The 26,655-nt window shown below is 39.3% G+C and overlaps 1 protein-coding gene across 3 annotated transcripts in view; it reads right to left on the bottom strand.

The window, feature by feature from the left end:
- The window catches only part of dmd (dystrophin), a 416,019-nt gene that overhangs the window by 215,128 nt on the left and 174,236 nt on the right, over positions 1–26,655 (bottom strand). For 2 of the 3 annotated variants that reach the window (XM_028571814.1, XM_028571815.1), the window contains 7 exons: positions 25,521–25,671; positions 17,960–18,079; positions 9,745–9,846; positions 6,681–6,788; positions 6,372–6,551; positions 2,583–2,752; positions 51–174 (listed from right to left, as the gene is read on the bottom strand). In XM_028571814.1, the coding sequence (XP_028427615.1) occupies positions 51–174; positions 2,583–2,752; positions 6,372–6,551; positions 6,681–6,788; positions 9,745–9,846; positions 17,960–18,079; positions 25,521–25,671 (955 nt within the window). Of the gene's footprint in view, positions 1–50; positions 175–2,582; positions 2,753–6,353; positions 6,552–6,680; positions 6,789–9,744; positions 9,847–17,959; positions 18,080–25,520; positions 25,672–26,655 lie in introns of those variants that run through there. The other variant, XM_028571816.1, reaches the window with a different exon arrangement.

The following is a 26,655-nucleotide window of genomic DNA, read 5'->3' as shown; positions in this document are numbered from 1 at the left end:
ATTTCAGCATCACAGGTCTACTGGGCATGACACACATACAGTGCTTTTACCTGGACTTTGTCATGCAGCTCCTGAATGCTGCCGTCCTTGCGTGACACAGAGAACTCGGGGCTCTGTAGGATGGCCTCGCCCCGGGTCATGTAGCTGTGGACCTCTGTGAAGTCCACGTCAAACCTGATGACACAAGCACAAACATGCATTTGGCAAAATTACTTGCTTTGCTTAAATTGTTGAGTACAAAAGATATAAAAACTACATTTTCAAGATTGCATCCTTAATTGTTCCTGTTAACTCTAAATGATTTAATTTGCAGATTGCTTAGTACTTCACTGCAGCTGATAACATTAAAAGTCAGATTTAACATTTGAATTTGAACTTGAATCTCTACATAGTACCCTAAAAGTAGAACTAAAAATGTAATTAAATACATTTAAAGTTATTATGTTTAGATGCTGTCAAAAACGAAGTCTATGACTCATTTTAGTCATCACATCAAAACTTTTTGATTTGATTGGCTCTCCTCATTAAATAATACATTATATTCAACTCCATTCAATCAGGCAGACGTGGAGAGTCACCTCATTACCTCATTCAGTTAGAGACAGGTTGTCAGCCAATCAAGGTCTAGAACTGTGAGAAGTTTGTTCATTTAGTAAATATTTCTTTAACACTTACTGACATGATGAAAACATTATTGAATGAATCAATCAATGAATAGTTTTATTTTTGTGTCTGGACAGTTACATTACCGACACATCAATAAACAACAAAACAAATATCTTAACCATCGTACACAATAAATTGACCTCATGTAATAATGAACAGCCTACATATAATGGCCAAGAAAATATTAATCAATGGGAACTTTAATGTAGCCTAAAAGTACAAGCTTTTAAGTCATCTATGTAATCACTAAAAACTAACATAACAGCAGTGGTGGAAAAAGCATTCATATCCTTTTCTTAAAAGAGTACTCCAGATCCATATTACACATCTATAAAGTTGCGGATTTCCAAGCGACAGATTTAAAAATGCAGTTTTTTGCTTGAGTCAGTCTTACGTATAGTCAGCGTGAAAGCAGCCTTAGTCCCTAAGACTCAAGCCCCCAAACACTGGATCCTACATTTCCCATTACCCAACTCAATATATTGTTTTTGTTTGAAAGTCCCTGCCTAATAAACACCTACAGCTTTCAAACTTCCTCTCTTTCAAACATTCCCCGAATTTGGATTTCTGTTATACATTTGTAGTATTCAAGCAGAAGTTGAGACAACCCTGATGACATCACTATGACATCATCAGGGTTATAAATTTAGTGTGGTCAAAGGATTAAAGTAAAATTGAAATACGCAATACAGTTCCTTGAAGCTGTAAAAAAGTACTGTACTGACTTTCCACCACTGCATAACAGATCCTCCTCTAAGGTCACTTGCTTTAATACCTATTCTCTATTATAACCGTCACAAATACTTATTATCACTATCTGCAGTAGCCTAATTTGTATCACCTACCTGCTGAGATAAGACAGTAGAAAGGGGTGCATGTAACTGAACATTTCACATAAGTTAGAAAAGAAATTTTGGAAGTTATAATACTAAGAATTATTCAAACTAGAATTCCTCAGTAGCTATGTTTCCATCCACAAGTTTTTATCCAAATTAAGTGATATCGAATGAAAAATGCCTTATGGAAACAGTAAAATTCGATTGAATTTCATGAATATCGACTCAAAGGAAATACGTTTGGTCTCATCGGATTTTATCCTGATCGATATACGGCTTATGCGATAAACACGGATGGAAACGTTATTTGCTGAATACATTAATGAATTGCAATTAAGTTTTAGGTCATTTTATGGTTGCAACCCGCCACAAAACGAAGAAAAATAAGTTTTAGTTCATTTCCGCCCAGTATTTCCGCTCTGTTTGCACACATGACAGGTGTCAACAAAGACAGATGTAAGTGGACGAACAAGGAGACAAGAGACTTTTTGAATTTAATTTCCGAGCAAAATATAACGGCTATTTTAGATAGCAAAAATCTAAGAAATGCCATAATTTATCAGGAACTCGCGAAGGAAAAGACCAACAAAGGTTACGACAAGCCGCGGGACGTCCTCCGGAGTAAATGGAAGGCGCTCAAACAGCAATACACGTCTCAAAAAAGACAGTTGTCTCGCAGCGGTGCCGGAGTGAAAATTAAAGGCAAGTTCCACCTTTTTGATGAGCTGGATCAGATCCTCAGCCAAAGGCCCATCTTAGCTTCCTTTGGCTTCTAATATTAACAACAACTACTTTTGTCTAGCAAAACTTTGTTCGCAAATGTTTGCTTGAATGTTGTCCGATTCAGTGCGAAAATGAATGGAAACACCTTAAAATGTCTCAAATCAATTCGATATACCAATTTAATCGCAAAACAGCATGTGACGTCATTACACACAGGTTTTTATTCGCTTTAAAGCTGTTGGATGGAAACACACTTTCACCAGCTTTATTCGCATGAGTTTTTTTTACCGAACTTTAGATAATTCGATTGACAAGTGGATGGAAACGTAGCTAGTGAGTGAGAAAACACACACCTACCTTTTTCTGAGTTCAGAATCCACCACAACTTGTCTCTTCTTCTGTGGTGGCGGTGACTCCCGGGTCTGGCGCACAGCTGACACCTTCTCCCTTGTTGTCACCTTGGTAACGGTCGCTGTGACAGAGTGGGTCAGCTCAGACTGCTGGGCCACGCTGACAGCCGATGAGAGCTAAATGTGCGCACACACCAAACAATACATTTAGACAAACTGTAAGTAACAGCAGGCGCTTGGTCAGTTTACAAGGATCTGTCAAAGTCGTACAGATCCCAAATCCCCACTTGACGCACTCTCAGTCCTACACACACACACACACACACACACACACACACACACACACACACACAGAGTGCAACAGTGTCATTGAGCTACATATGTGAATATGAGTGTGTGTGTGTCTGTGAGTGTGTACTCAGACAACTATGAAATGGTTAAGTAGCGACTTGGGATTTCTGTGTAACTGCACAAAAGGATAAGTGAGCGAGAGAAATTAGAGAGAAAAGTGTGTGTGTGTGTGTGTGTGTGTAGGTTTGTTTCAGCAAAGAAGAGCCTAATGACAGTTAAGTAGCGAGTACAAGATGCGATAGCCTTGCTTCCAAGGGAAGGTGTGTGTGTGTTCGCAGCAGAAGTGTGTGTGCCTGCAGAGGTCATTCTGCTACTTATCTAACTGATTATAATGGACATGTAATTGAGAAAGAGGGAGAGACAAAGAGATTGAGAGAGGGAGTGAAAGACGGATGGTGTAGCAACTTTGGTGAATTGTTTATGTTGTTATCAGATGTTATCAGTGTTCTAATGTTTCAGTTCATACATGAGTTTACATATATTTTGAATAGTGTATTATCAATAGAAATATGTAGTTTAGTTTAGTTTAATTAAAACAAAGGTTCAGTCATTTCCTAAAACTGTTCACTGTAGTTTTTAGTGACTCAAACAGGAGGACATTTTTTTCAGGGGACTATTTACAGCTGTGGCTTACTCCACATTTGATTATCCACTGCTGTGCTTTCTCAAGGGGGTACCACATAAGAATAGCTTATGTCTAAATGGATATCAAGTTTAAAAATCAAAAGTAATGTTTCTCAACCTGAAATGAGCCTCTCTTGCAGTGTGAAAGGAAAAGGTTTGACAGTTTTAGAAATATGCTCATTATTTAAGAAAGGATACTACAAATATCTCGCTATTCCTTTAAGTCCCAGCTTTTGAAATTTTTAGTACAGAAAGGGCTGCCTGAGAAGGAGCACTTGAGGGCATATTGGTTCCTTTGCAAACCTATTAATATAAATAATTCCAAGCATTTACTCAATTCTCAGTGTGACGCTCTCCAAAGAGCTTCAAGACTAAAAGTAACATTACAGTGCAGTGTCTTTATTAGCTATAAACACAGATGTAACAACAATGATAAAAACTAAGAGGAGTTTGTTTAGTTGCAGAAGGAGAACAACAAGGAGAAGTGAAAATTGAGCAATCAAACAAAGTGATGAAGAACGATAATTGTATGCCAGTGTTGCTGATTGAAAGCACCTCCGCCATCACTGTGTGTTTGCTTAGGGTAGTGCAATCACGAAAGGATTGCACACATAATTGTCAGTATTGTGGCGTGTAACATAAACATCTCTAGGTGTTCAAGGACCTCTCTCACCAAGCCAGTACATTTATTTCTCTCCGTCCCTCAGGCCAAACACTTGCAGCTACCAGGACTCTCACAGCAGTGTTCTTCTAGCTGGACAATTGTAACCTAATGTCATCTGTAGGCTATAAACCAAAACAGACCAGTTTGGTAAATTAGAACAGAGCACACTGACTCTTTAAGAATAGAAGAAGACAAGCTACAACTTGTCTTATAGGCCCTGTTCAGATGCATGTGCATACAGGCTGGAGTGTGTGTGTTTATAAATGTGAGATGTAACTATCACATAAAAAACGCGATGACTTGAAAAAGCACTGCCCACAGTAAAAAAAGTCTCATTAAAAGTCTCAGTGTGGTCAGCTCTTAGCACGTTTGTAGCTTCTAACTGAATCTCTGTGGTTTTTTTAGTTTATATATTGTATCTGCTTTATTTTACTTTTATGTTCGCTTATAGGAATCCTGTTACATAACTGCTGATAAAACACAATAATGGGGGGCTTTTATTGTGAAGAATTTATAAAAAATTAAACTGTTTCACAGCCACTGCTTTTAGTTTGCCGGCTTACGCGGCTCTGTGGAGACTAATAAATAACAAAAGGAGACAACATAACAGCAGGAATGTAATATCCTACATATTGGTGAATTCAGGGGCATTTTATGAAACAAAAAATTCACCTGTACTTAGAGTTGTCCACTTGTGATCGGCTCACTTAGATTGAATTTTACTACCAGATGGAAACGGGGACAGAAAGAAGGCATGTGGTTCAGTTTTTGATAGCCTTTGTCTACGTTGGTAACACTTTAACACTGCCTTTAATCCTAACTGTCTTCTTTTGTTCAAGCTGCTATTCTTTAATCAGCCTTTTCTTTTTTAAATCTTGGTTTAAGTTCAACTTCCTGCTGGTTTTCATTCTACTACCTAATCACAAACTGATTAAGTCTTGGGACACTGAGTGAATGAAATAAAGTGCAATCAGCCAGGTGGTAGACCAGACTCTCAGCCCTCAGGACCAAAGCTGCCAGACTGACCTAACCAGACCATAGGCTAAAGGCTAAAGCAAAGTTGTTATGGCTAAACTTTACCTTTACCCATGAAGTTAACTTACATGTCCAATTCACACTTTTGTAACCTAGGCTAATCCTTTTCTTACGGGGGAATACCATTTGTGGCAATGGAAGGTTTATGCTCATTTAAAGACATTTGCTTATTTTAAAGGAATAGTTTAACATTTTGGGGAATATACACTTTTTTGTCAAGAGTTTGATGAGATCTATAGATATTGAGCCGGGGGTCTATCAGATTAGTTTAGCATAAAGACTGAAAGTAGAGGGAATCAGCTATTCTGTTTATTAAGTTTAAAAATCTGCTTACCAGCACCTCTAAAGTTCACTATTAAACATGTATATCGCATGTGTTTAATCTGTACAAAAACGACAAGCTGCTGTTTTATGGGAACTTTGCTGGAACTCTTTCTTGGCTGGACACAATGTCCTCTGGTTCCCTGGCAACCTCATGTTGACGGCCAGTGTTGGGCAAGTTAATTAAAAAATGAAATTACTTATAACATAGTCCTTATTTAATCAACATGTAGGCTTTCTATTTTAAATGTTAGTGTTGTTAATAATGTTACATTCCATTCTGTATTTGTATCCTAGAGTGAAACACTGTTTTCCTATCTGTGTGAAGAGACCTTAGGACAATCCTTCCTCCCATCCTGACTCTCTTATCTAACTACACCTCAACTAAATGAAGGGAGCGATTGTTAGAGAATGTATATCCTTGTGTGTCTCATTAAACCTTCCGAATATCGTGAACTTAACCATGCTTCGTGTTGCTTTTTTCTCCGAGCTCGCCACTGCTTTCAGAATCTACTCGCAGGGGTCAAGCCAGTAGATGATAGTATTCAAACCACAAAACTATCCTGATCTGATTGTTTCACAACAGTTAGCAAGCCAGCAAGGAAGACACAAAATACAACTATGTAGGAGTTGCTGGGAGTTGCATTGCTCCGCATGTGGTAGAGGCTAACCATCTCCACCAACTTAGCATATCCCAACCAGTCTGTCCAAGTGCATACAATAATGTAAATCTACCAAAGCAAATCCTGAGCAACTTGGTATATAAAGGCTGTAAAACCCAACTGAGTATGTGTTGTGTACCAGGGAGCTGCTCATCTCCAGACTCTGGACCAGTCGGTCCCAGCGCTGGGCGAAGCTGTCCAGTCTAGCCTCCAGTTTGCTGGCCACCTCTTTGTTCTTGACGCTGGACAGCAGGTCCTGACTCATGGAGCATAACTTGTCCATGGTGGGACGCTTCACCTCCAGGTCTGCCTTCACCGTCTGGTGGAACATACATACATACACACAAGCAAGATAGGATGGGGATTTAGGCGTTCCTGTTTTTCTTTACAGGACTTGGATGAAAACTACTTCACGTATATTCCTCCTCCTTGTTACAGGGAGACTCACAGTAAGACGGCGGAGGCAGGCCACCATCTCTGGCTGGTCCTTCAGGTTGGAGGTCTTGATGGAACGAACCAGCTCCTCCTTCTGAGTCAGCCAAGAGTCAAATAAACACTGTGAGGAGAGGAGGATAAAGAAGCACAGAGGAAGGAAAGAGGAGAGGAAAGAGGAGGAGAGAGGATAGATGAGAATTTACGAGGAGAGGAAACAAGAAGAAGGAGAAGAAGTGAGGAGAGGAATAGAGTAGTTGATTGGAAAGGAGAAGAAAGAAAAGATGAGGGGGAAAGAGGAAAAAAGAAGAGAAGGATAAAGGAGAGGAGAGGTAATGAGGAATAATAGGAGAGGAACATAAAAGAAAAGAAAAGGGAGTGAAACAAGAGGAAATAAGAGAAAAGAAGCAGAGGAGAGAAATCCAAAGAGAAAAGATTGGTAGAATGCAGAAACAAGAAGGAAAGATGAATGGATTAAAGGCAGAAGGGAAGAGAAGGGGAAGGAGACAGGAAGAGAGGGAGCAGGAGGAGAAAGACATGTTATCATGTGGGAGGTGGTGCACTTGAGGCCATTGCCTCCTGTGGGTACAAACAGCTCTTGACTGCAGCATCCTCCTCAGGCCTATTTTCTTTGAAAGCATCTCTCACTCTGCCCAGAATCACAAGGTGATATTTCTTTTATCAGTGCACGGACAGCTCATTTGCAACCAGAGCCTGGGGTGCTAGTTGAACAAGTTTTTAGCCAGAGATCGGGGGGAAATTGAATTCAATGTATTTCCTGATGTTTTGAATAATTAATCAAATTAAATGTGGTTCTTATGGACGCCATTGCAGCCAATGTTACCTCATTATAAAACACAGTGGAGAGGTCATTTAATGATGAATACGTACTTATCTGTGTAACTAAGTAATCACACTTCATCAAATGGGCCGCTGTGGCCCCTAGTCACACATTTGTAATGTAAAATTATACAGTATGCACAGAAACTTTAAAACAACGAGCCCAGCAAAAAAAACTGAATTATCTACATTTTATTGAACAAAAATATCAGGAATACAATTTCTTGCTTTGTTGTAATAAAGATATACTGTATTATAAAAAAATATTTGAATCGATTTCTCTTCAAGTGGCACCAATGTTAGAGCATTAAATAGTCTTTTTTTATTTTTTATAAATAAAACAGTAAATTAAGGGTGACTATGACCCGAAGGGCGGCAAAGCAAATCCAGTTTTGGGCTTTTAATTAGGCCTGATCAGTTAATCGTGTATAATCCGATGTTGTGATTTTAGCTTCCTCAATTAATAACAGAACATTTAATTTCCTTTACAAAGTCGGCTGTGGCTAAAAATATAAACTGCAAAGACACCAATAAAGGAAAGAGAAACTCTGATTACGTTAAACAGTCACAGTGTTCTTTGTGAACTCTCACCTGACTCTTCCTCCAGTGCCATCATCAGGTCATATTTTAATTTGTCCAATACGTTGGTTCATGACCAAATACTTGCAAATATAATGACATGCCAATGAGCCTCAGCTTATGTGTTTAATGCCAACGGGTACCACATTATCAATACTTAATGCCTTGTCTGTCATTCCATTTTCACCTGGCATTGACATGCATTATATCTGGATATCTTATCTGGATGAGAAAAAATGCATGTATTGTGATCGCTATGTGACTGGGTCAGCCACACCATACATCTTGGCACATCCAAGCAGGTGTAAATGCAATCCATGCAGCATGACAACATTCTTGAGAAAACAATCCATCCGGCAGGTTGAAACGTACAACTAACTCTGCCTATTCCCGCTAGTTTAAGCAAGTCCGGCAAAAGCTTCAAGTAGAAGCAGTAGCTATAAGTCTGCCCTGAATGAAAAAAAAATGAATGATGCCCGTCCATGGAATTGCTTGACACGCCATGTTTGTTGACAAATCTGCCAGCCCCGCCTAACTAATTTGCATATTAAGATCTTCTCAATTTATACAAATTCCAGATAACGTAAACTCTTGTTGACAGTAGGTGACAGTAGTAAATGAAGTTAAAGATCAGCATACTAACATGCTGTTGGTGTTTAGCAGGTATAGTGGTTACAGTGGGTGGGTGTGGCTCAGGAAGTAGAGTCCTTTAACCACAAGGTTGACGGTTCAATCCCCAGCTTCTCCTGTCGAGGTGTCCTTGAGCAAGACACTGAAGCCCAAGTTGCTCCAGATGGCAGGCCAACCCCTTGCATGCCAGCTAAAGCTTAGATCGGGCCCAAAAATATCAAGCCCGACCCTACCCGAGCCCCGGCACATCGTGTCCGAGCCCGGCCCGCCCTGACAAAAACTGGTTGCGCAATTATCGAAGACAGATGGCGGAGACACGATTTAGCACAGTTTACCTAACACTCAAGTCAGTGCAGGACATATACCCAGAGCTACGGGAGAAGCTGGATAGGCATAGCTTTCTCCCCACCCAATTAGGCTAATAAAGTAATGATTACTTTATAAGCCTATTCAGTGTATTAATGTATGTGAATGGGTGAATGAGAGGCCAATTGTAAAGTGCATTGTCTGGCGAGGTCGAAAAGCGCTGTATAAATGCTGACCATTTCCTCTGTTTGCCATCTTAGTTTAGCATGTTAGCAACTAACATTTGCTGATTAGCACTAAACATAAAAGTAAAGCTGAGGCTGATAGGAATGTTAAATAAAATGTCAATCGAATGTGGAATATAAACTATATTTCTTACACTTGTATGTAAAAATGTATTACATTTGTTTTTGGAAGGTAATAGTCTGACTTAGACAAATCAAGTGGTGTCTTCCAAAGTTAGATATCTTAGAACATAATTCCCTCTTTTTGTTATTATCCTTTCATGAATATGAAGTATGTTTCAGCTTTACATTTTTCTTAAAGCTTGCCGAATGGAGGAACAGACACAATCTGGATGATCTAATCTCATTATACATGCAGGAAATACGGCTGTAATACTGCCTCAGTTCGTCAAACACACACACACACACACACACACACACACACACACACACACACACACACACACACACACACACACACACACACTCTAACGGTCATACCTGTTCATTAGTGAAGTGCTGCCATTTCAGTAAAATCTCCTGAAGTAGAATCCAGCGTTCTTCTGTCCATCTACAAATGGCAGCCCAGCGGTCACCTAGCACCTGCGCACACACACACACACACACACACACACACACACACACACACACACACACACACACACACACACACAGTAGGAGTAAATTGTCAATTATTTTTCATTGCTTTCACACCAAATGCATTCAATGTCTAAATTTTCCAAAATCCATGAACGCTTTTCTGATACTCATTGCTGCAGCACATTGTTCAAATGGTAACAAACCTAAAAAAAACACATTCAAAGCAGAATGATGGCAAATTTGATGCATTTCTCCAGCAACAATATTGAAATATATAGAAAATCTTGATCAATAAAATAAAGTTATAATTCCAAACAGCTGATTTCAGCTGAAAAAAAAAGACATAACATGTGGTGAGAACTTTGGCAATCATTATGTGGTCATCTTTGAGCCCCCCTTCTTAAATAGTCTATATTAGAATTATAACTAACTGCTGAAAGAATGTAATGTTACAGTAAAGCACATTAAAAGGATTAAGCCTCCTTAGCCTATGTCTTCAGGAAAAGTGGCAGGTTCTTCTTTATAAAAAAGTAGCTTCTCTGCTTTCTCACATGAAAGTCGGTTGCACGTTACGAGAGTAGCATAGGAGGAGAGTGACCAACGGCATTGAACTTGCGGAACGGCAGTTGGCAACACTGGACTGTGACTGGACGAGAGATGGCAGAGAAAAGTGACACAGTAGGAAGCGGGTTAGAGATGGACGAAGTTATGAAACTGGAGAATGGGATATAATAAGAAGAAATCAATGCAAAAAGAGCAGAAATGCTACATCGGATGATAGTGATAATGATTGCGTGAGGAGAACAGATGTAGTAGAAAGAAGTAGAGATGAGCTTAAGGTGATTGTCAAACACGTGCAAGAAGAAGATTTGTTTGGCTCACGGAATCCGATAAGGTTAACTAAAGCCATTGGTAAGGAAATCAGGGAGGTAAGGAGTGCTAAGATATTGAGAAATGGATCAATATTAATTATATGTATGGATGGAGAACAACAAGGGAAAGCAATCCGGATGAATAAAGTAGATTATAAGAGAGTGCAGTGTTCTATAATTAAAAGCAGAAAGTTGGTCCGGGGAGTTGTGACAGGGATTCCGGTAAGATTATCAGGTGATGATGTCAAAGGAAATGTAATAAATGCAAAAATAAGTGAGGTCAAACGTCTGTAAGCAAACCGGAATGGGATTAAAACAGATAGTCTCTCGGTTCTGATCATCTTTGATGAAGAAAGGCTCCTGGATAACTTCATTGGATATATGTGCCATAATGAGGCCGTATGTCCCCCCATCCCTAAGATGCTTTAAGTGTCAGAGATTTGGACATGTTGCAGCGGTGTGCAAGGGAAAGCAGATATGTGGTAGATGTGGTGGAGAACATGAACACGGCAAATGTGAAGAGGGGGCAAGGCTGAAGTGATGCAAATGTGGAGGGGAACATAGTTCAGTGTACTGTGGATGCGAGGTTAGCAAGAAAGCAAAAGAGGTGCAGCAGGTAAGGGTTACCCTCCCTGGTAAGGCAAATCGAAAATAAGAACAAAGATGCAGGAAAGTGTAATAGAGGAAACTCTGATTGTGAGTAAAAAAATGATTTTATTCTGTTTATAGCAGAGATAATCAACTGCTCAGCACAGACAAATAGCTGAAATGAATTAAACAAAATCACTGTCAAATCAGCTGTTATGTACCTTGATGTGACAGGGTTGCACTAGGAAACTGTTTAAAATATTCTTAATGATGATATCCAAGTGTCTCAGGCCTGGGCTGGATCTTCTTGATGGTGTTAATTGTACTTCAGTGGAATGCAAGATGATTAATAGCGAATGGTCAAGAGTTCAAAATGTATATTGATAATTTGGAAGAGAAAATGTACTTTGTGTACAAGAAACATGGCTTAAACCAAAGTTGGATTTTATTATAAAGGGATATACTGCAGTAAGGAAAAATAGGGAAACTGGTAGAGGCGGAGGAGTTGCAACATTCATAGAGATCATAGAGATTGGAATGAGTTAAGTTAATATGGTGTGTGGACTTTGATTCGCATAACTCACTATGGGTAAGTAATAGCATGGATGCAATTGGTACAGTTATTGAAGAATTTATAGATGATCACAATTTAGTCTGTGTTAATACTGGGGAAGGCACACACTATAATAACACGCAAAATACAGAAACAGCACTTGAGCTAACTTTTGTATCCAGTGCAATAGCAGGTATATGTATATGGAATTCTGTTAAGACATACTTAGCAGCATTATGCTGTAAGGTACCAAGATTCATTTTGAAGAGGGAAAGAAAATTCCTAGATGGAAATTAGGAAATGCTAATTGGGAAGCTTTCCAAGACGTAAGTGCAAACCGTTTTAAAACACTTTGAGAGGAGAATCAGGTGGATGTAAACAAATTTAATGATGATATAGTAATAGTAAGTAGGTAATTAGCTAAAGGAAATATTCCAGAAAGTGCAGGAGGTAGACGTACCAAGAATGTACCCTGGTGGAATAGTGAATGTAGTAAAGCCATAAAAAGCAGAAATAAAGCATTTAGGCAACTCAAAAAACTTCATTCTTTGAAAGCTTTGATTCAATATAAAAGGGCCCTGGCTATAGTAAGGAGAACAATCAGAACTCAAAAACATGCATTTGGAGGCACTATTGAAATAGTATTGGAAGAGAAGTACAGTTGTCACATGTCTGGGGAATGATTAGAAGAATGGGGGGGATCCGAGGGAATTATGACATTCCAGTGTTGAACAGAGGGGACAAAATGGCTGTCAACAATTTAGAGAAGGCTGAGCTTCTAGCTCAAACATTCAGGAAAGTCCATAGTTCAGATAATATTTCAGAGGAGGCCAGGCAGCGTAGAAACCGAACCCTAATGAAGAACTGCAGAATAGTGGAGAAAGCAGAAGTATCAGGAGATTCATTAGACTATGTTTGAGCTGAGAAGAGCAATGTTTGGTGCCCATCAAACCACTCCTTGGAAAGATGGTGTATTTTATAAATTGTTGGAACATATAACTGAGAACTCACTAACCATAGTGTTAAAACTTTTTAACAGGGTTTGGAAAACTGGTCAACTTCAGTGTGGAAACAAGAAATAATTGTGCCTGTTCTAAAACCATATAACATATTTTCTAGAAAGTAAAGCACTTTTTTCTCCATATCAAAGCCGGTTCCGTAAAGGTCGGAATACAATGGATTCAATGTTGTGCTTATAATCAGAAATCAGGAAAGCACAGACCAACAAGGAAGTAGTGATGGCTGTATTCTTTGATGTGGAAAAGGCATAAGATATGTTCTGGAAAGAAGGACTGCTAATTAAGTTAAAAATCTTTGGGAATTGGTGGTAGAGCATATAATTGGGTTTTGGATATTTTACTTCAGAGGAACATACAAATGAGAATAGGTGCAGAATACTACAGTGTTTATGTCGTGGAGAATGGTACCCCACAAGGAAGCGTTTGTAGTCCATTGCTTTTCAACATTATGATAAATGACATATTCTCTCTGGTTGATCATGATGACTTTGTATGCAGATGACGGAGCTTTGTGGATAAGAGGCCACACTGTAGCATTTGTGAATAGAAAAGTCGAAGCTGCAGTGCAGGGATGGACAAGAAGATGGGGATTCAAACTGTCTGTTGTGAAAGGTTGTCTGTTTTACACGATGGCTTAAAATTGCACCCATAACGTTAAAACTGGATGAGCAACCTCTTGAACAAGTAAAAGCAATTACATTCCTTGGTGTATGGTTTGATGAAAAGCTCACATGGAGAACACATAGGAAAGATTCAGAATAAATATAAAAAGGTTATTAGTACTAACGTTTTTTGGTATGAAAGGAGTGGGGAGCAAGTAGATCATCTCTACAAAACATATATTGGGCACTCATGAGACCTGTCTTAGATTATGGTTGTCTAGCTTTTATGTCAGCAGCAGAATCACATCTCAAGAAGCTGGATGTCTTACAAGCTCAGGATACGTAGTGGGTCTTTTAATTTAATAATAATAATAAATTGAATTTGTATAGCGCTTTTCAAGGACTCAAAGTTGCTTTACAGGGCAAGGTAGAAAACAAAGACAAAGCAAAGCAAAGCAAAGCAAAACAAAACAAGATTCAGGCACAGATGAAATGGGAGCGGGGTGTGGGGCTACGTATAGGCAGAGCTGATGAGATGGGACTTGAGGCGGGACTGGAAGATGGTGAGAGACTCAGAGGTGTGGATCTCTTGGGGGAAGGAGGTCCAGAGCCTGGGAGCTGCCCTGCCCCCAAAACTGCGGAGTTTGGAATTGTGGATGGAGGGGAGACCGGTTGAGGTGGATCTGATTTGTAGGTGATCCGGTGGGAGATGGGAAGCCAGTGGAGTTGTTTTAGGACTGGAGTGATGTGGTGCCACAAAACAAACATCTCTAGTTTCAGCAATGCAGGTGGAAATGGGAGAGATGCCTTTGACAATAAGACAGGTCAAGTGAATGCTGGCATACTGGGTTAATCTCCAGGGGCATTGTGATTCACAGCCTGCAAAGAGCATTTTAATAGAATGCTGGGAACACAATGAGTCACATTTCATGAGTTTTGGATGGACAGACAAAGAGTGTGCAGGTACAGCAGTGTATATCCCAGTGAGTGATACATCAACAAAGAAAAGGTTATCAGACCATTTATCAGTACACACTACAGAGTTGATGGCAGTGTTACTGGCATTACAGTGGATAGAGGAGAAGGAAATACCTAATACTGTTATTGCATCTGTTTTTCAGCACTATATAGTGTTAGATTAGGTATATCATCATTTAAAACAGATATTATCAATGAAATATTTCTTATATTGTACAGAATGCAAATTAAGAACATATATGTTGGTGTGGATGGAAGCGAGAAGGTGGATATTCTTGCAAAACAAACACTTAAGATTACATATGTATGTAGAGTATTGGGACATTAGTGAAACAGGCAGGCATCTTTACAATATACAAAAACATGTTGGCGATGGGAGGAAGGTTGGCTTTAAACGTAGAGAAGAAAATATCATTACTCGTCTCAGAATTGAATTGGTCATACAGGTCTTAACACTTCATAAGGCCGACCTGCACACCATAAAGAAGAAGAAGAAGAAGAAGAGAGTAGCGTAGGTTAGAGCGAGAACGGCAGGTGCGTTGAGTGAGTGATGTCAGTGAGTGTGTGGTCATGCAAGGAGAGCAGGCGCAGTCTTTCCATCTGTATAATAGACACCATTTCTTAACCATTGTGTTGTCTTCCCCATCAACCTGCAACTTTTTGTTTTTCTGGGTCAAAATGTAAAATAAATTCCAACGTTTTGGTCGTCTTTTTCGACACTTTTTTTTTAAATGAGAAATGTCTCTCATTCACCCATTTAAACACAATGGGAGAGAAGCTGCTATAAATTCTGTGGAATCTTAATTTCAACACTAAATATTCAATTTGCTCTTTCCTGTCTTTTGGCCTTATTTGGTATGTCATAGTTATTTTACTTGTTCCAGCCTACAGCTCTGAAGACAGTCAATGTATTAAAGCATGTTACACACACACACACACACACACACACACACACACACACACACAAACAGACACAGAGGCTGTCAGCTGTAAAAGTTTGTTTTCCGGACTCCATTGTATTGGCAGCTGGCTGTTAGCTGAGTAAAATGGGAGAGACGCTTTTCTGTTCCATTTAACTGGCATAGACAAAACCCACTGTGTGTCCACAGAACAGAGTCATCAGAGTGACAGAGAGAAGAGAGGGCAGTGAGGGAAGAGAGGAAATGAAAAGACAACGAGATGCAGAAAAGTGAAAGACAAGCAAGCGGTTGAAGACAGACTAGGAGAGAGACGCTCAGCAGGTTAATTTTAAAATGAATGGCCTGTAATTAATCAAGTGACAGTTCAACAGCAGGGAAAAACAGGGAAGGCACTTTCTATTTGCATTTGCACATTCGGACACACACTGCTCTCTCTCATCTATTTATCTCTCTTGTATTTAGTAATAAACTGCAATGCAGGATAAAAACACCAGCAAACCTCCAGAAAGTCAAGCACGAAGTTGAATTAGGTTTATAATGATGTTATTGATGTTGTTGTGTAATTACACTTTGCATGCAGCACAACCAACGTGTATTCTGCATTGTAATTGCTTAATACATTGAATACAACATACTCGCAACAGCCTTGTGTCTTTGATAGTACCAGTACAGTGCGTGTTGAAAATGTGCCTGTTTGGAACAGGCGATTGCTTGGCCTGTGGTATTGCTGCTTGTAGAATTCTTCAAAATCAAATTGTAACCCAAAATTACTTAACAGAAGTACCCCAAACCAGTTAATATGCAACTCCACTGTGTAGCCTACTACTGACATACAGTATAGGCTACTGTACGTCTACATCAGAGGAAAACATTGTGCTACTTCATTTATCTGACAGAGAACGCTGCAGATTCAGAATGTAATCACAAATATCACAATGAAATTGTGGAGTAATCAGACATTAGCCTCATGGACTCATGGCAGTGTGCTACCCACCTGGCCCATTTTTGAGAGCTAATCAGCACCTACCTGTGTTAATCAACCACCATAACCGGACTGTTGTGTGTGTGTGTGTGTGTGTGTGTGTGTGTGTGTGTGTGTGTGTGTGTGCACAGAGAGAGAGAGAGAGAGAGAGAGAGAGAGAGAGAGAGAGAGAGAGAGAGAGACGGTGTTGTCTTGTGTCGTATGATCGTTAACAAATGTGTTAATTTCCATACAGGTTTAGTGGCTTTATGGTTAACGGTGAAGTAGGGGATTTGATTCTTGGGGTATTTTGGCGACAGTAATGTTATTGGTGTTGTAAGTTAGCAGTAGACTAAATTAACCCGACCCAGGGTGAGTATGAGGGAAATGGCTGTGTCTGCCCGGTTCAGCTCTGAGATTTTCTCGCATTGCACAGCGCTGTGAAGAAATAATCTCAGAGATTACGTTATGTTCTGACTCTGTTAAGAAGTGGTAAATGTAGGCTACAGCTCACAGCAATTTAATACAATTTAGTGTCCATCTTTTGTTTGATAGCCTATTTAGTGTTGGCAAATTACTTTTTATTGAGTTTACTCTTAGCGAAATAATAGACACTGAAAAGCCAGTGTTACGTAGCACCTTTTCCTCCCCAACCTTATTCCACACAACAGTCGCGATGTTGCTTTCAGCTATCCGTTTGTGCTCCAGGAAAGTGAAGAAAATGTAGTTTTGTATATCGGAAGCAAGAAAAACTCTACTGGAGTCAAAAGCGGTACAGGTTTTTAAAAGAAGGAAAAACCTTACTGCAACGTTCACAACCAGCTCTAATTTAAACTCACAAAGCTAAACCCTTAATTCAACAATTATTTATTGAGCCAAGAGCATAAAAGGATCTTTTCTACACTACAGCATGTCAGAGGTCAGCATTCCCTTGTTGGGAAGTGATTTAGTAGTACAGAAGCTGCTCTTCTTCTTTATCCAACATTTTTGTATCAACAGCTCGGCCAATCAATTTCAGAGTAAGATACCTTTCAACACCTAAATCCTGGACCAAGACAGTAATAGTGTGACGGTGCTTCAACGTGGAGCAGCATGCTGCAATTCAGGCTAGTGTATTAGAAAGCAGTGAAAAATCAGCAGTTGTAGCTTTAATAGATTTCAGCTTCATTGTTTGCAGTGTATGGGAGTTAACAAGGGGAACTAAGGCCCACACATCAGACACTAAGACATGCGAAGAGAATTAGCTGTAAAAACAGGCAGCAAAGTCTGGCTCCTCGCTAGAGTCTGTGTGATGATAACTTATAGAGTAAACAAAATTAGCAGAAAACTGCAACACACACATACAGAACAAACACATCTTGGTGGCAAGATCTAATTACTGCGCAAAACCAAAGAAAAAACTATCTCCCATTCAACCTATTTCCCCGAGAAACAACAACAGGAGTATTCTGAGTCCACTGAGAGGGAAATCAAGATTTTTTTTTTTTAAAAGAGATGAAAATTAGCCCACAAGGTATTTGTCTTCCTACGGAATTTTTCCAACGCTCTGTGTGATCGGCAAAGTGTGTGCATCTTTAATACAGATTTTAGTGTTGGTGACAATGTGTCAATGTGTGTCCTTACCTGAAGTTTGCTCTCCAAAACAGCAGTGGCGCTGTCTCCGCTGGTCTCGTCCACCACTACCACCATGTGGGTGAGAGAGTTCACCCTCACCTGCTCCAGCTCCAGGTCCTCCTGGAGGAGCTGCAACACAGGAACACACTCACAGTTTTACTGATGGTGACTTAATGACAAAATGTGGCTGGCAGCAAGACCACAGGACTTCAGAAGCAAAGCAATGTAAACATGGGTGGTAAAGAAAACTGTTACCAGTTATCACTATGGATTGAAAGTTTCTTTTTGTGGCAGATATTTAGGCTATCATAATTCTAACTTTAAAATGTTCAAGTCATTTGGGACATCTGAGACTACTGAGATTTTTGACGTATTTTATACTTTTTAAATGTCAACTTTTTGGCCCATTTTAAGAGTATTTCAAAGTTTGAAAATTCTGCCCATCTTAAGACCTTTACATCGCCTCTTTCACCCCTTTATTATATATAACTTAATTCTCAAGCTTTACGCTCCAGCTCATCAAAAGACAAACACACTAATTTAAATTAGATGTTCAACTGAGTCTTCCAGATGAATTTATCACTTGCACTGGACATTTCAAATCCTTTAAGTGCTTCAACTTAATCTTCTTTCAGCACTTATTTAAACTGATGATTCAACTTTGTTCACGGTCCACACTTAAATTGACACTTGAACTTAATCCAGCCCTTCAATTTAAACTGCCATTTCATTTTTTAACTGTGCATTTCAGCAGCGCACATGTACAATTTCTTTAGAAAATGTATTCTTTTCTCATAGTTTAATCAGTGGAATAGGTTTTTCTTTATATAGATTAATGTTTATTGTTGTTTAGTCTAGAAAATTTTGGAAAATGTTGGATTGTGTACGACAAGCAACACATGGACAAATTTGAATTAGGATCTATAGAATTAGGATTGGCACAATAAATAAATGTTATTGTAAACCCTGAATTTAAAGAAGAGAAGAAGTACAAACTTTTGTCTATAGCTATAAAAGAAAACCACAGCCACATTTTATTAGAGGTTTGTCAGTGAGAAACTCTCCAGTTTTTACAAGTTTCCATTTTTTCAATCTGTGTACACACAGTACTAAAACAAGAGCCTTCACTAAAAACTACCAAATTGCTTATTCCCTTCACTGCTGGCAACAGGATTCCATTTTCAAAGCTTCTCTGAAAGCCTCCATTTTCTCAAAATGTTTTCTCCAATGGTTGCAATCCCAGTCAAAATTAGTTTCTAGTGTGCAGCAGGGGAAATGGTTGCAAAAACATAGTGAGTCTGCAATGTTTATTTCTTTGGCAAACCTATGATTTCCAAGTGAATGTCAGCACGTTGTGTTCGGTGTCTGTCCTCATTCTTGGCGTAAAATTGTACAGCAATATATGATTGTTGGTAATTTAGCCAATCAGAGCTCATTTTCCAGTTCACGTCTGTATAACAGCAGGACACTCAAGTGCCTGTGCTTATTTCCCACATCTGTAATTACAGAAGGCCAGCTATGTAGATGTCTGTTATGTAAACTGCTAAAGTCAGTTGTACAGGTGAAGTGTCTGTAGGCACCTGTGTTGTCATCAGATAATGATGAGATATATCAGATAAAATCTTGTGTTAATCTATGTTAATCTCATGTTAAATCAGTTTGCCTAAAATGACAAAACTATTGATTTTGGCAAGACTAGATTAACTGAAATGTTAAATAGAAATCTGATAGGATATTTGACACAGGACTAAATTAAAAAATAGCTGAAAAAATTTAGGGAGAAAACATTTTTACTAAAAGTAATGACAAGGTTAACTAAAATGTAATGACTTCATTGACTAAAACTGGACTAAAATGTTTTTGAGTTGTCATTGTTGGTATCTGCAATGGTAAAATAGGTACTCAAAAACACAGTCAACACTGTGGAGTCCTTCTGCTTCCTTGGCTCCATCATCTACCAGGACCTCAAGTAGGAGCTGAACATCACAACAAACCACACATGCAGTCTGGTAACCTGAGTTGTGTTGACAGTGTCATTCCTCCCACCCCCTCGTGCTCAGCATCCACAAACAATACTGCTTAATTTATGCTGCAAAATGCCTGCTCCATTAACAACAAAGCATGACATCTTTACAGAAAAGAAAATAGACTTTCTCTGCTTAACTGAAACCTGGCTAAATCAAGAGGATTACATGACACTAAACCAAGCCACCCCACCCGGCTATGTTTACATCCAGAAGCTTGCAGCTCCCTGGATCCAATGCCTACAGCCCTGGTCAAAGCATGTCTGCCTGTCCTGTGTCCCATCATGGTGGATGTCATCAACTGCTCCTTGGAATCTGGCGTAGTAGTAGTCAACTACTTTAAACTGCCTCAGTCACCCCTATCCTCAAGAAGCCAGGTTCAGATACGGAGGATGCAAACAACTACAGGCCAATATCCAACCTTCCATTCCTAAGTAAAATACGGGAAAAAGCAGTTGCATCATCATATGTCCAAACATGAGCTCTATGAACCCCTTCAGTCAGGATTTAGACCATATTATAGTACAGAGACCACAGAGGAGAGGAGAGAGAGTTCAAAATAATGGTTAAGTAACATAGTTCGTTGTAAAATAGAAATGACTTAAATGAATAAACTGAACTGACTAAACTAAACTAATGTAATGTGGTGTTTTTTTCCAACAGTGTTTTACTGAATGATATGTATAAAAGTGTGACTGCAAATTAATTGTCTGGGTGCTTGGTGACCTGAGTAGGTTTACCATGTGTCATCCAAAAGTGACAGGGCATTCGTCACACACTGGCACAGCTCTCTACTGGTTTCAGCAATTTGTCACCATTTACAACTCCTGCGCCAATCCAGCTCCTGTCAACCAAGGCGTGCCTCAAGGCTCTGTGCTTGGACCCATGCTCTTCACCATCTACATGCTTCCCCTTGGTCAGATTATCAGGCAACATGGTCTCAGTTTCATGAAGATTGTACTGAGTGATAATTGAGTGATAATTGTTCTGAGTGATAATTGTTTCATAAACACCTCCAACTCAAATCTTAAATTAAAACTCGTTCTTAATATTTAATCGCCGCTGTCTCGCCGTCACATTGTCCGCTACGGAGCGCAGGAGGAGGAGATGGCCCGACTGCATGGAATACAGGATAGCATCAAATACCCTAGCATTAGATAACTGCAGAACACAGTGTAAATAACTGTCTTTAAAACTGTGCATATATCATCAAATGTCAAAGTCTGGAAATACAGCCGTTAAGCTCTCGCGCAATCGTTACGCTCTATGTCTTCGTTATCTGTCCAAACTTTAATACTGTTCATAACAAAACCTGCATGAAGAAAAGTATGTTTGCCTATTACATTTCGATATAAAATTGTATCTCGGGTGGGGGATACCACTAGTTGTTGCTGTGATTTTAGCAAGGTGTTAACAATCACAAATTCTTGTAGGCTAAACATATAAATACTGCGGTGAACCCGTGCGTAATGCTGCATGATGGCACTGCTGGATCGGCAAGGAGGACTAACCCCAATGGAAGAATCAGGAGAAAAAGAGACTTCAGGGACCATGACGATGACTGGCTCATATGCCAATTTAAATTCCCTAATATAGCTGTAATAGTAATATAGCTGCCCTCTTGGATCTATGTACTAAATTGGGTCCAGTAGAGTGCCGGAACCGTGCCATCCCAGTCCAAATACAGGTCCTCGCAACTCTGGGTGAGACCGTCTGTTTCCAGAGGGAAATGGCTGACAGCTAAGTGTTTTAAATAAATATTATATATAATCTTTAACTTCATCACTAAGGCTTGTTTGGATATAATATATAGTTCTGTTAAATCTTATTATATACGTCTGGTATATCGAAGCTGTCCCCGAGTGCCGTAATGCCTGCTGTTTTGGACGATTTTATTAATAAAGGTAGTCTATCCGGTTTCCCTACACTGTGAGACAACAGGCCAAAATTATAATTCAACTGGCAGCAATTCCCGAGCATCTGAGAGGTTTTGTTTTGTTTTGTTTTTTTTCTCTGCCAGTCGTCATGATTCGGTGTAACGCAAGAACAACGGCCAGGGTCATTAACATACTGATCAGCATTCACAAGGTGCTTTACATTGACTATTTATGGTTAAAAATGGGTGTGTACAGGGCGGGATAAGAGGCTGATCCACGTACGCACACTTGTAGTCAATCTGTGTTTTATAAAGGGAACATTGCTTACAGGTGTGCGTACACACGGTTTTATAAATCTGACTTTTTTTCGGCGTACGCCAATTTCGGCTTTTGGGCGAACGTACACTTATAGTAAGGATCCTACGCACAGTTTTATAAATGAGACCCCAGGACATTTAAAAAAAAAAACTCATAAAACACCACCTGTTTACCACAGCCTACAACCTCCTTTAGCTTAGCCACAATAATTCTGTAAAGTGTCCTTGGGTTTCATGAAAGGCGCTATATAAATAAAAGTTTTTTTAATTTAATAATTATTATTATTATTATTATTATTATTATCATCAGCTTCCTCATCAAAAAGCACAATAGAGAATGTACTTTCTGCGGCAGCAGAAGAAGTTCAACCTATCAAAGCCAACTGCTGAGGCGGGCAGGAAAGATTGTGGCGGATCTCTCTCACAAACTGTTTGAACCTCTCTCCTATGGCAGGAGGTTGTGGTCTATCAGGACCAAAACCTCACGTCATAAAAATAGTTTCTTCCCCTCTGCAGTCAGCCTCATCAACAAGGTCCCGGATCCCCACTGATTGACTGATTGACCCCCCCGCCCCCAACCCTAGTCACTACACTGTGCATTAACCTTCATCCTGGACTATACCTGTCCATGTCCATTGCACATACTATATAGTATTTTGCATTCTGCACTCAACCCATTCCTCCTCCCTTTTCTTATGCAAAATAGCTATTTTGTATATATTTGTTTCTGTATTTATTGTTTATTTCATATTAATAAAGTCCTTTCAAATGTTTACTTCAAGTGAAAAGTGAAATAGTGGTATTATCAGCAAAATACACTTAAATTGACTTGTCTGTTCAAGGTGGACCTTTCAACTCTAAGATGATGCTGGATAGTTTAAAGAATAATAATGATGTATCATATATTAATTGTGATATTTTGTGAGTAAAATCTGCATCTCCAACATACCAGTAACATTTCTTTATCAAGTAAATGTAGTAGTACAATGTTTTCCTCTGAAGTAGAAGTACACAGTAAGTCAGTAATATACAATTGAGTTGCTTTGGGGGCCTTCTTTATATTATTTCAGGGTAGAATACAATGGTTCCGGAGAAAGCTGCAAGCAGCAATATTACAGGCACTGCACTATTCATTTTAAAATGAGACAATGATCTAGTTTCTGAGTCAAGGTTTACATTAATTGAAACTCTGGACTATATGCAAGATGGAATGCAATGGCTTGACATTAACTATTGATTAAATATTAAATTGATTAGCTGGGCATTCTGGGCAATATGGATGCACATCTCTCAGTAAATAATAACTACAAAGTATTCAGTCAAGCCATAGTATAAATAGTATTTTATATTTGAAAATGTATAAAAGGAAATCTGAGGCAGCCAGTTTGAATGGGTCTGTTGCAGCTGATAAAATTAATAATATTATTGTTATCTATAATTTACAGGCACAAGTTTTGGTTCAAGTTTGTCAGGAGATGCTGGATCTTCAGCCAGAATGAGCACAGACTTTACACAATATTAGTTATGTGCGACTCCCAACAAAGATGGAACAGAAGTGAGATGCCTCACTCTGTAGCTAAAACAGAGAGCTCAACACACAGGGTGAAAAGAGGAGCTGCAGCAATAGAGAGCCAAAGTCACGCCCTTCTACTTCCAGTCCATGGGACCTATCTTTCGAAAAAATAGGAACAGGAGTCAGTGGAGAGACAATAATTATTTTTTGGTCCGGTTTGAATTGAGCCATGAATTACACATATAATGTTCATCAGTTTAATAGATAATTTAAGTCAAGAAAGTCTCAGTTTATTGTTAAACTGTTGAAGTATATGACTGTGAAAATACGTAATTAGAAAGACTACATACTTCAAAGTTGCATGGATGACGTCTCGCTGAAGCTACGATGTCTGTGTGTATCGTACCCGGGATGTAACTTTACTCAAATGAGCAGATGATCTTGCTTGTTCTTTTCCTTATCTGCTGAAAACACTTCACTGGATAAAACATATCAGGTAAGATAACGTTAGATGTGTTGTGGAACAGAGCTAAGCTAGCTAGCTAGCGAACAAGTTGAGCATCAAGCTAGGTGACGTAAATTGTGTCAGACGAGAGATCTGAGCGGTTTCACACAAAACTAAGTGGCTAACTCAGACTTTCTTCGGTTGAAAAATTATCTTTTAAATTGAACGAACATCATATTTGTAATCCATGGCTCAATTCAAACAGGATCAAAACATAATTTGTCTCTCACCATTCACTACCGTTCATATTTTTTCTGAATTAAGGTCCCATGAGGTCCACTCACCTCTGCAGTACAACAAAAATAAGGTGTTTGTTGTAAACCTATTCTGATATAACCTCTAAGACTTTTACTCAAGTAATATTCTAAAAGGAGACTTTAACTTCTACCAAAGTCATTGTCTGGTAAGATACTTGTACTTTTACCCAAGTATTGCTTTCAAGTACTTTATACAAGACTGACTGTCACATCATCTGCCTGGTAGTTATTACATATCAACAGGCTCTCATTCTATCTGCATGAAAACCCATGGAATAGATAGGGTCAAGCAATAAACAGGAGCGTAAGTATCAGCTTACCTGTCGCTAGTGTAAATGTGAATTCTCACCTCTAACAAATTGCTTTTCACATTTCTGTAAGTAAGTAAGAACCTCACACATCTATGTTTAAAAACCTAGTTTAGGCTAAGGTTTAGCAGCTCTATCCCACTCTTTATTGGATTTGGGGAAGTTTGCATTCCAGCAACTACAGCCAACATTATCCATGCCATACATTGGTTATTTTTCCACTAAAAAAATGTTTTTGTTGCAAATAAAAAAAACAAAAAAAAGTGACTTTTTGCGAGGGACCTGTTAGCTTTAGACTCAGTTATTTTAGCATAATATCTTGTATGTAGCCATCAAGTGCATATTCAAAAGCCTTTTGCAGAGCTCTTGTTTCCAAACTAGTCCGCTGGATACATAAAAAGTCAGGAGACAGAGTTTTTAATCAACCGAGTACCCTAATGTTAGATTAAATTACTGGCTAGTTAGAGCTGATAAAAGAGCCGACAAAATCTGGCTAGAAATTAAAGGCTGATTTTTTTCTACCTCTGTCTGAAATTAGCTATCATTTTTTTGATAAATTACATAGAATTCTGACGTAAATCTGCCACTGTACATTGTAAACTGCATATGTGTCCTGCGAAAAAGGGAAGTTTGATAGACTCAGCAATTGTAACTACGGGGTATAAAGTTTGGCAAACAGTCAATAAACATTTTAGCTTGATAATATCACGTTAAACTTGATTTGCTAGGCCACAATTGAAAGACAGGGCTCAGGTCAGCAGTTACCAACCTTGTGCTCTTCAACTTGGTGCTTGACGTCCTCTAGGTCAGGACCCAGTGGTTGGGCCCCCATCCTCTTAATCCGTGCCTCCGTTACATCCAACCAGTTTGTGAGCTGCTGCAACTGCTGGTGCTGCAGGTCCATCAGGACCTCGTGGAGTCTGGGGGTGAGAGACAGTTCAGTGAGCTGTCAATTGCATGTTGATACTGTGTGGGTTAGCCCTCATCAAAAAGACTCTAGCTCAGGAACACTTCAGAAGGGCAGATGAAGTTCTAGTTAAACAAGCTGATCCCCCAAACAGTGACTACTGCTGATTTAATTGTGAGAATAATAAAAGCCACCTATCCTGTTCTTATATTTACCCCTGCAAAGAATAGATCTTTGCTATATTGTTTAAAGGAACACGCCGACTTATTGGGAATTTAGCTTATTCACCATAACCCCCAGAGTTAGACAAGTCGATACATACCCTTCTCATCTCCGTGCGGGCTGTAATGCTGTCTGACGGCTCCAGCGGCATCAGGCCAGCACAGAACATGCAGGTGAATGGTTCCAGCAATCCTACTGCTCTCGAATAAGTGACAAAATAACGCCAACATGTTCCTATTTACATGTTGTGATTTATAGAGTCTGGCGTGTACAAAAAACAACGTAACATGAGACACAGCCGTCTTCTAACTGTAAACAAACCGGGAACTATATTCTCAGGTGGGAGAATATAGTACTTGGGCAGAGTGATATGCTCGCAGCAAGTTTGTTTACTGTTAGAAGACGGCTGTGTCTCATGTTACGTTGTTTTGTGTACACGCTGTGACTATACAAATCACAACATGTAAATAGGAACATGTTGGTGTTATTTTGTCACAATTTGGAGCAGTAGGCTAGTTGGAACCAGTTACCTGCAGGATCTGTGCTGGGCTAAGCTAATGCTGGAACCGTCAGACAGCGTTACAGCACGCACGGAGATGAGAAGGGTATGTATCGACTTGTCTTACTCTGGGGATTACGGTGAATAAGCTAAATTCCCAATAAGTCGGCGTGTTCCTTTAAGTGGTATTTGGTAGTCCAGCCATGTCTGCACAGCTTTGTGCTTGAATCAACAAGATTATCAAAGAAGATAGCTGAATAGTTAATTAAATTTGGC

The sequence above is a fragment of the Perca flavescens genome, chromosome 24 (assembly GCF_004354835.1).
Source record: "Perca flavescens isolate YP-PL-M2 chromosome 24, PFLA_1.0, whole genome shotgun sequence".
Taxonomy (NCBI): domain Eukaryota; kingdom Metazoa; phylum Chordata; class Actinopteri; order Perciformes; family Percidae; genus Perca; species Perca flavescens.
The sequence above is the reverse complement of the archived record's forward strand: the minus strand, read 5'-3'. Positions and strand labels throughout refer to the sequence as shown.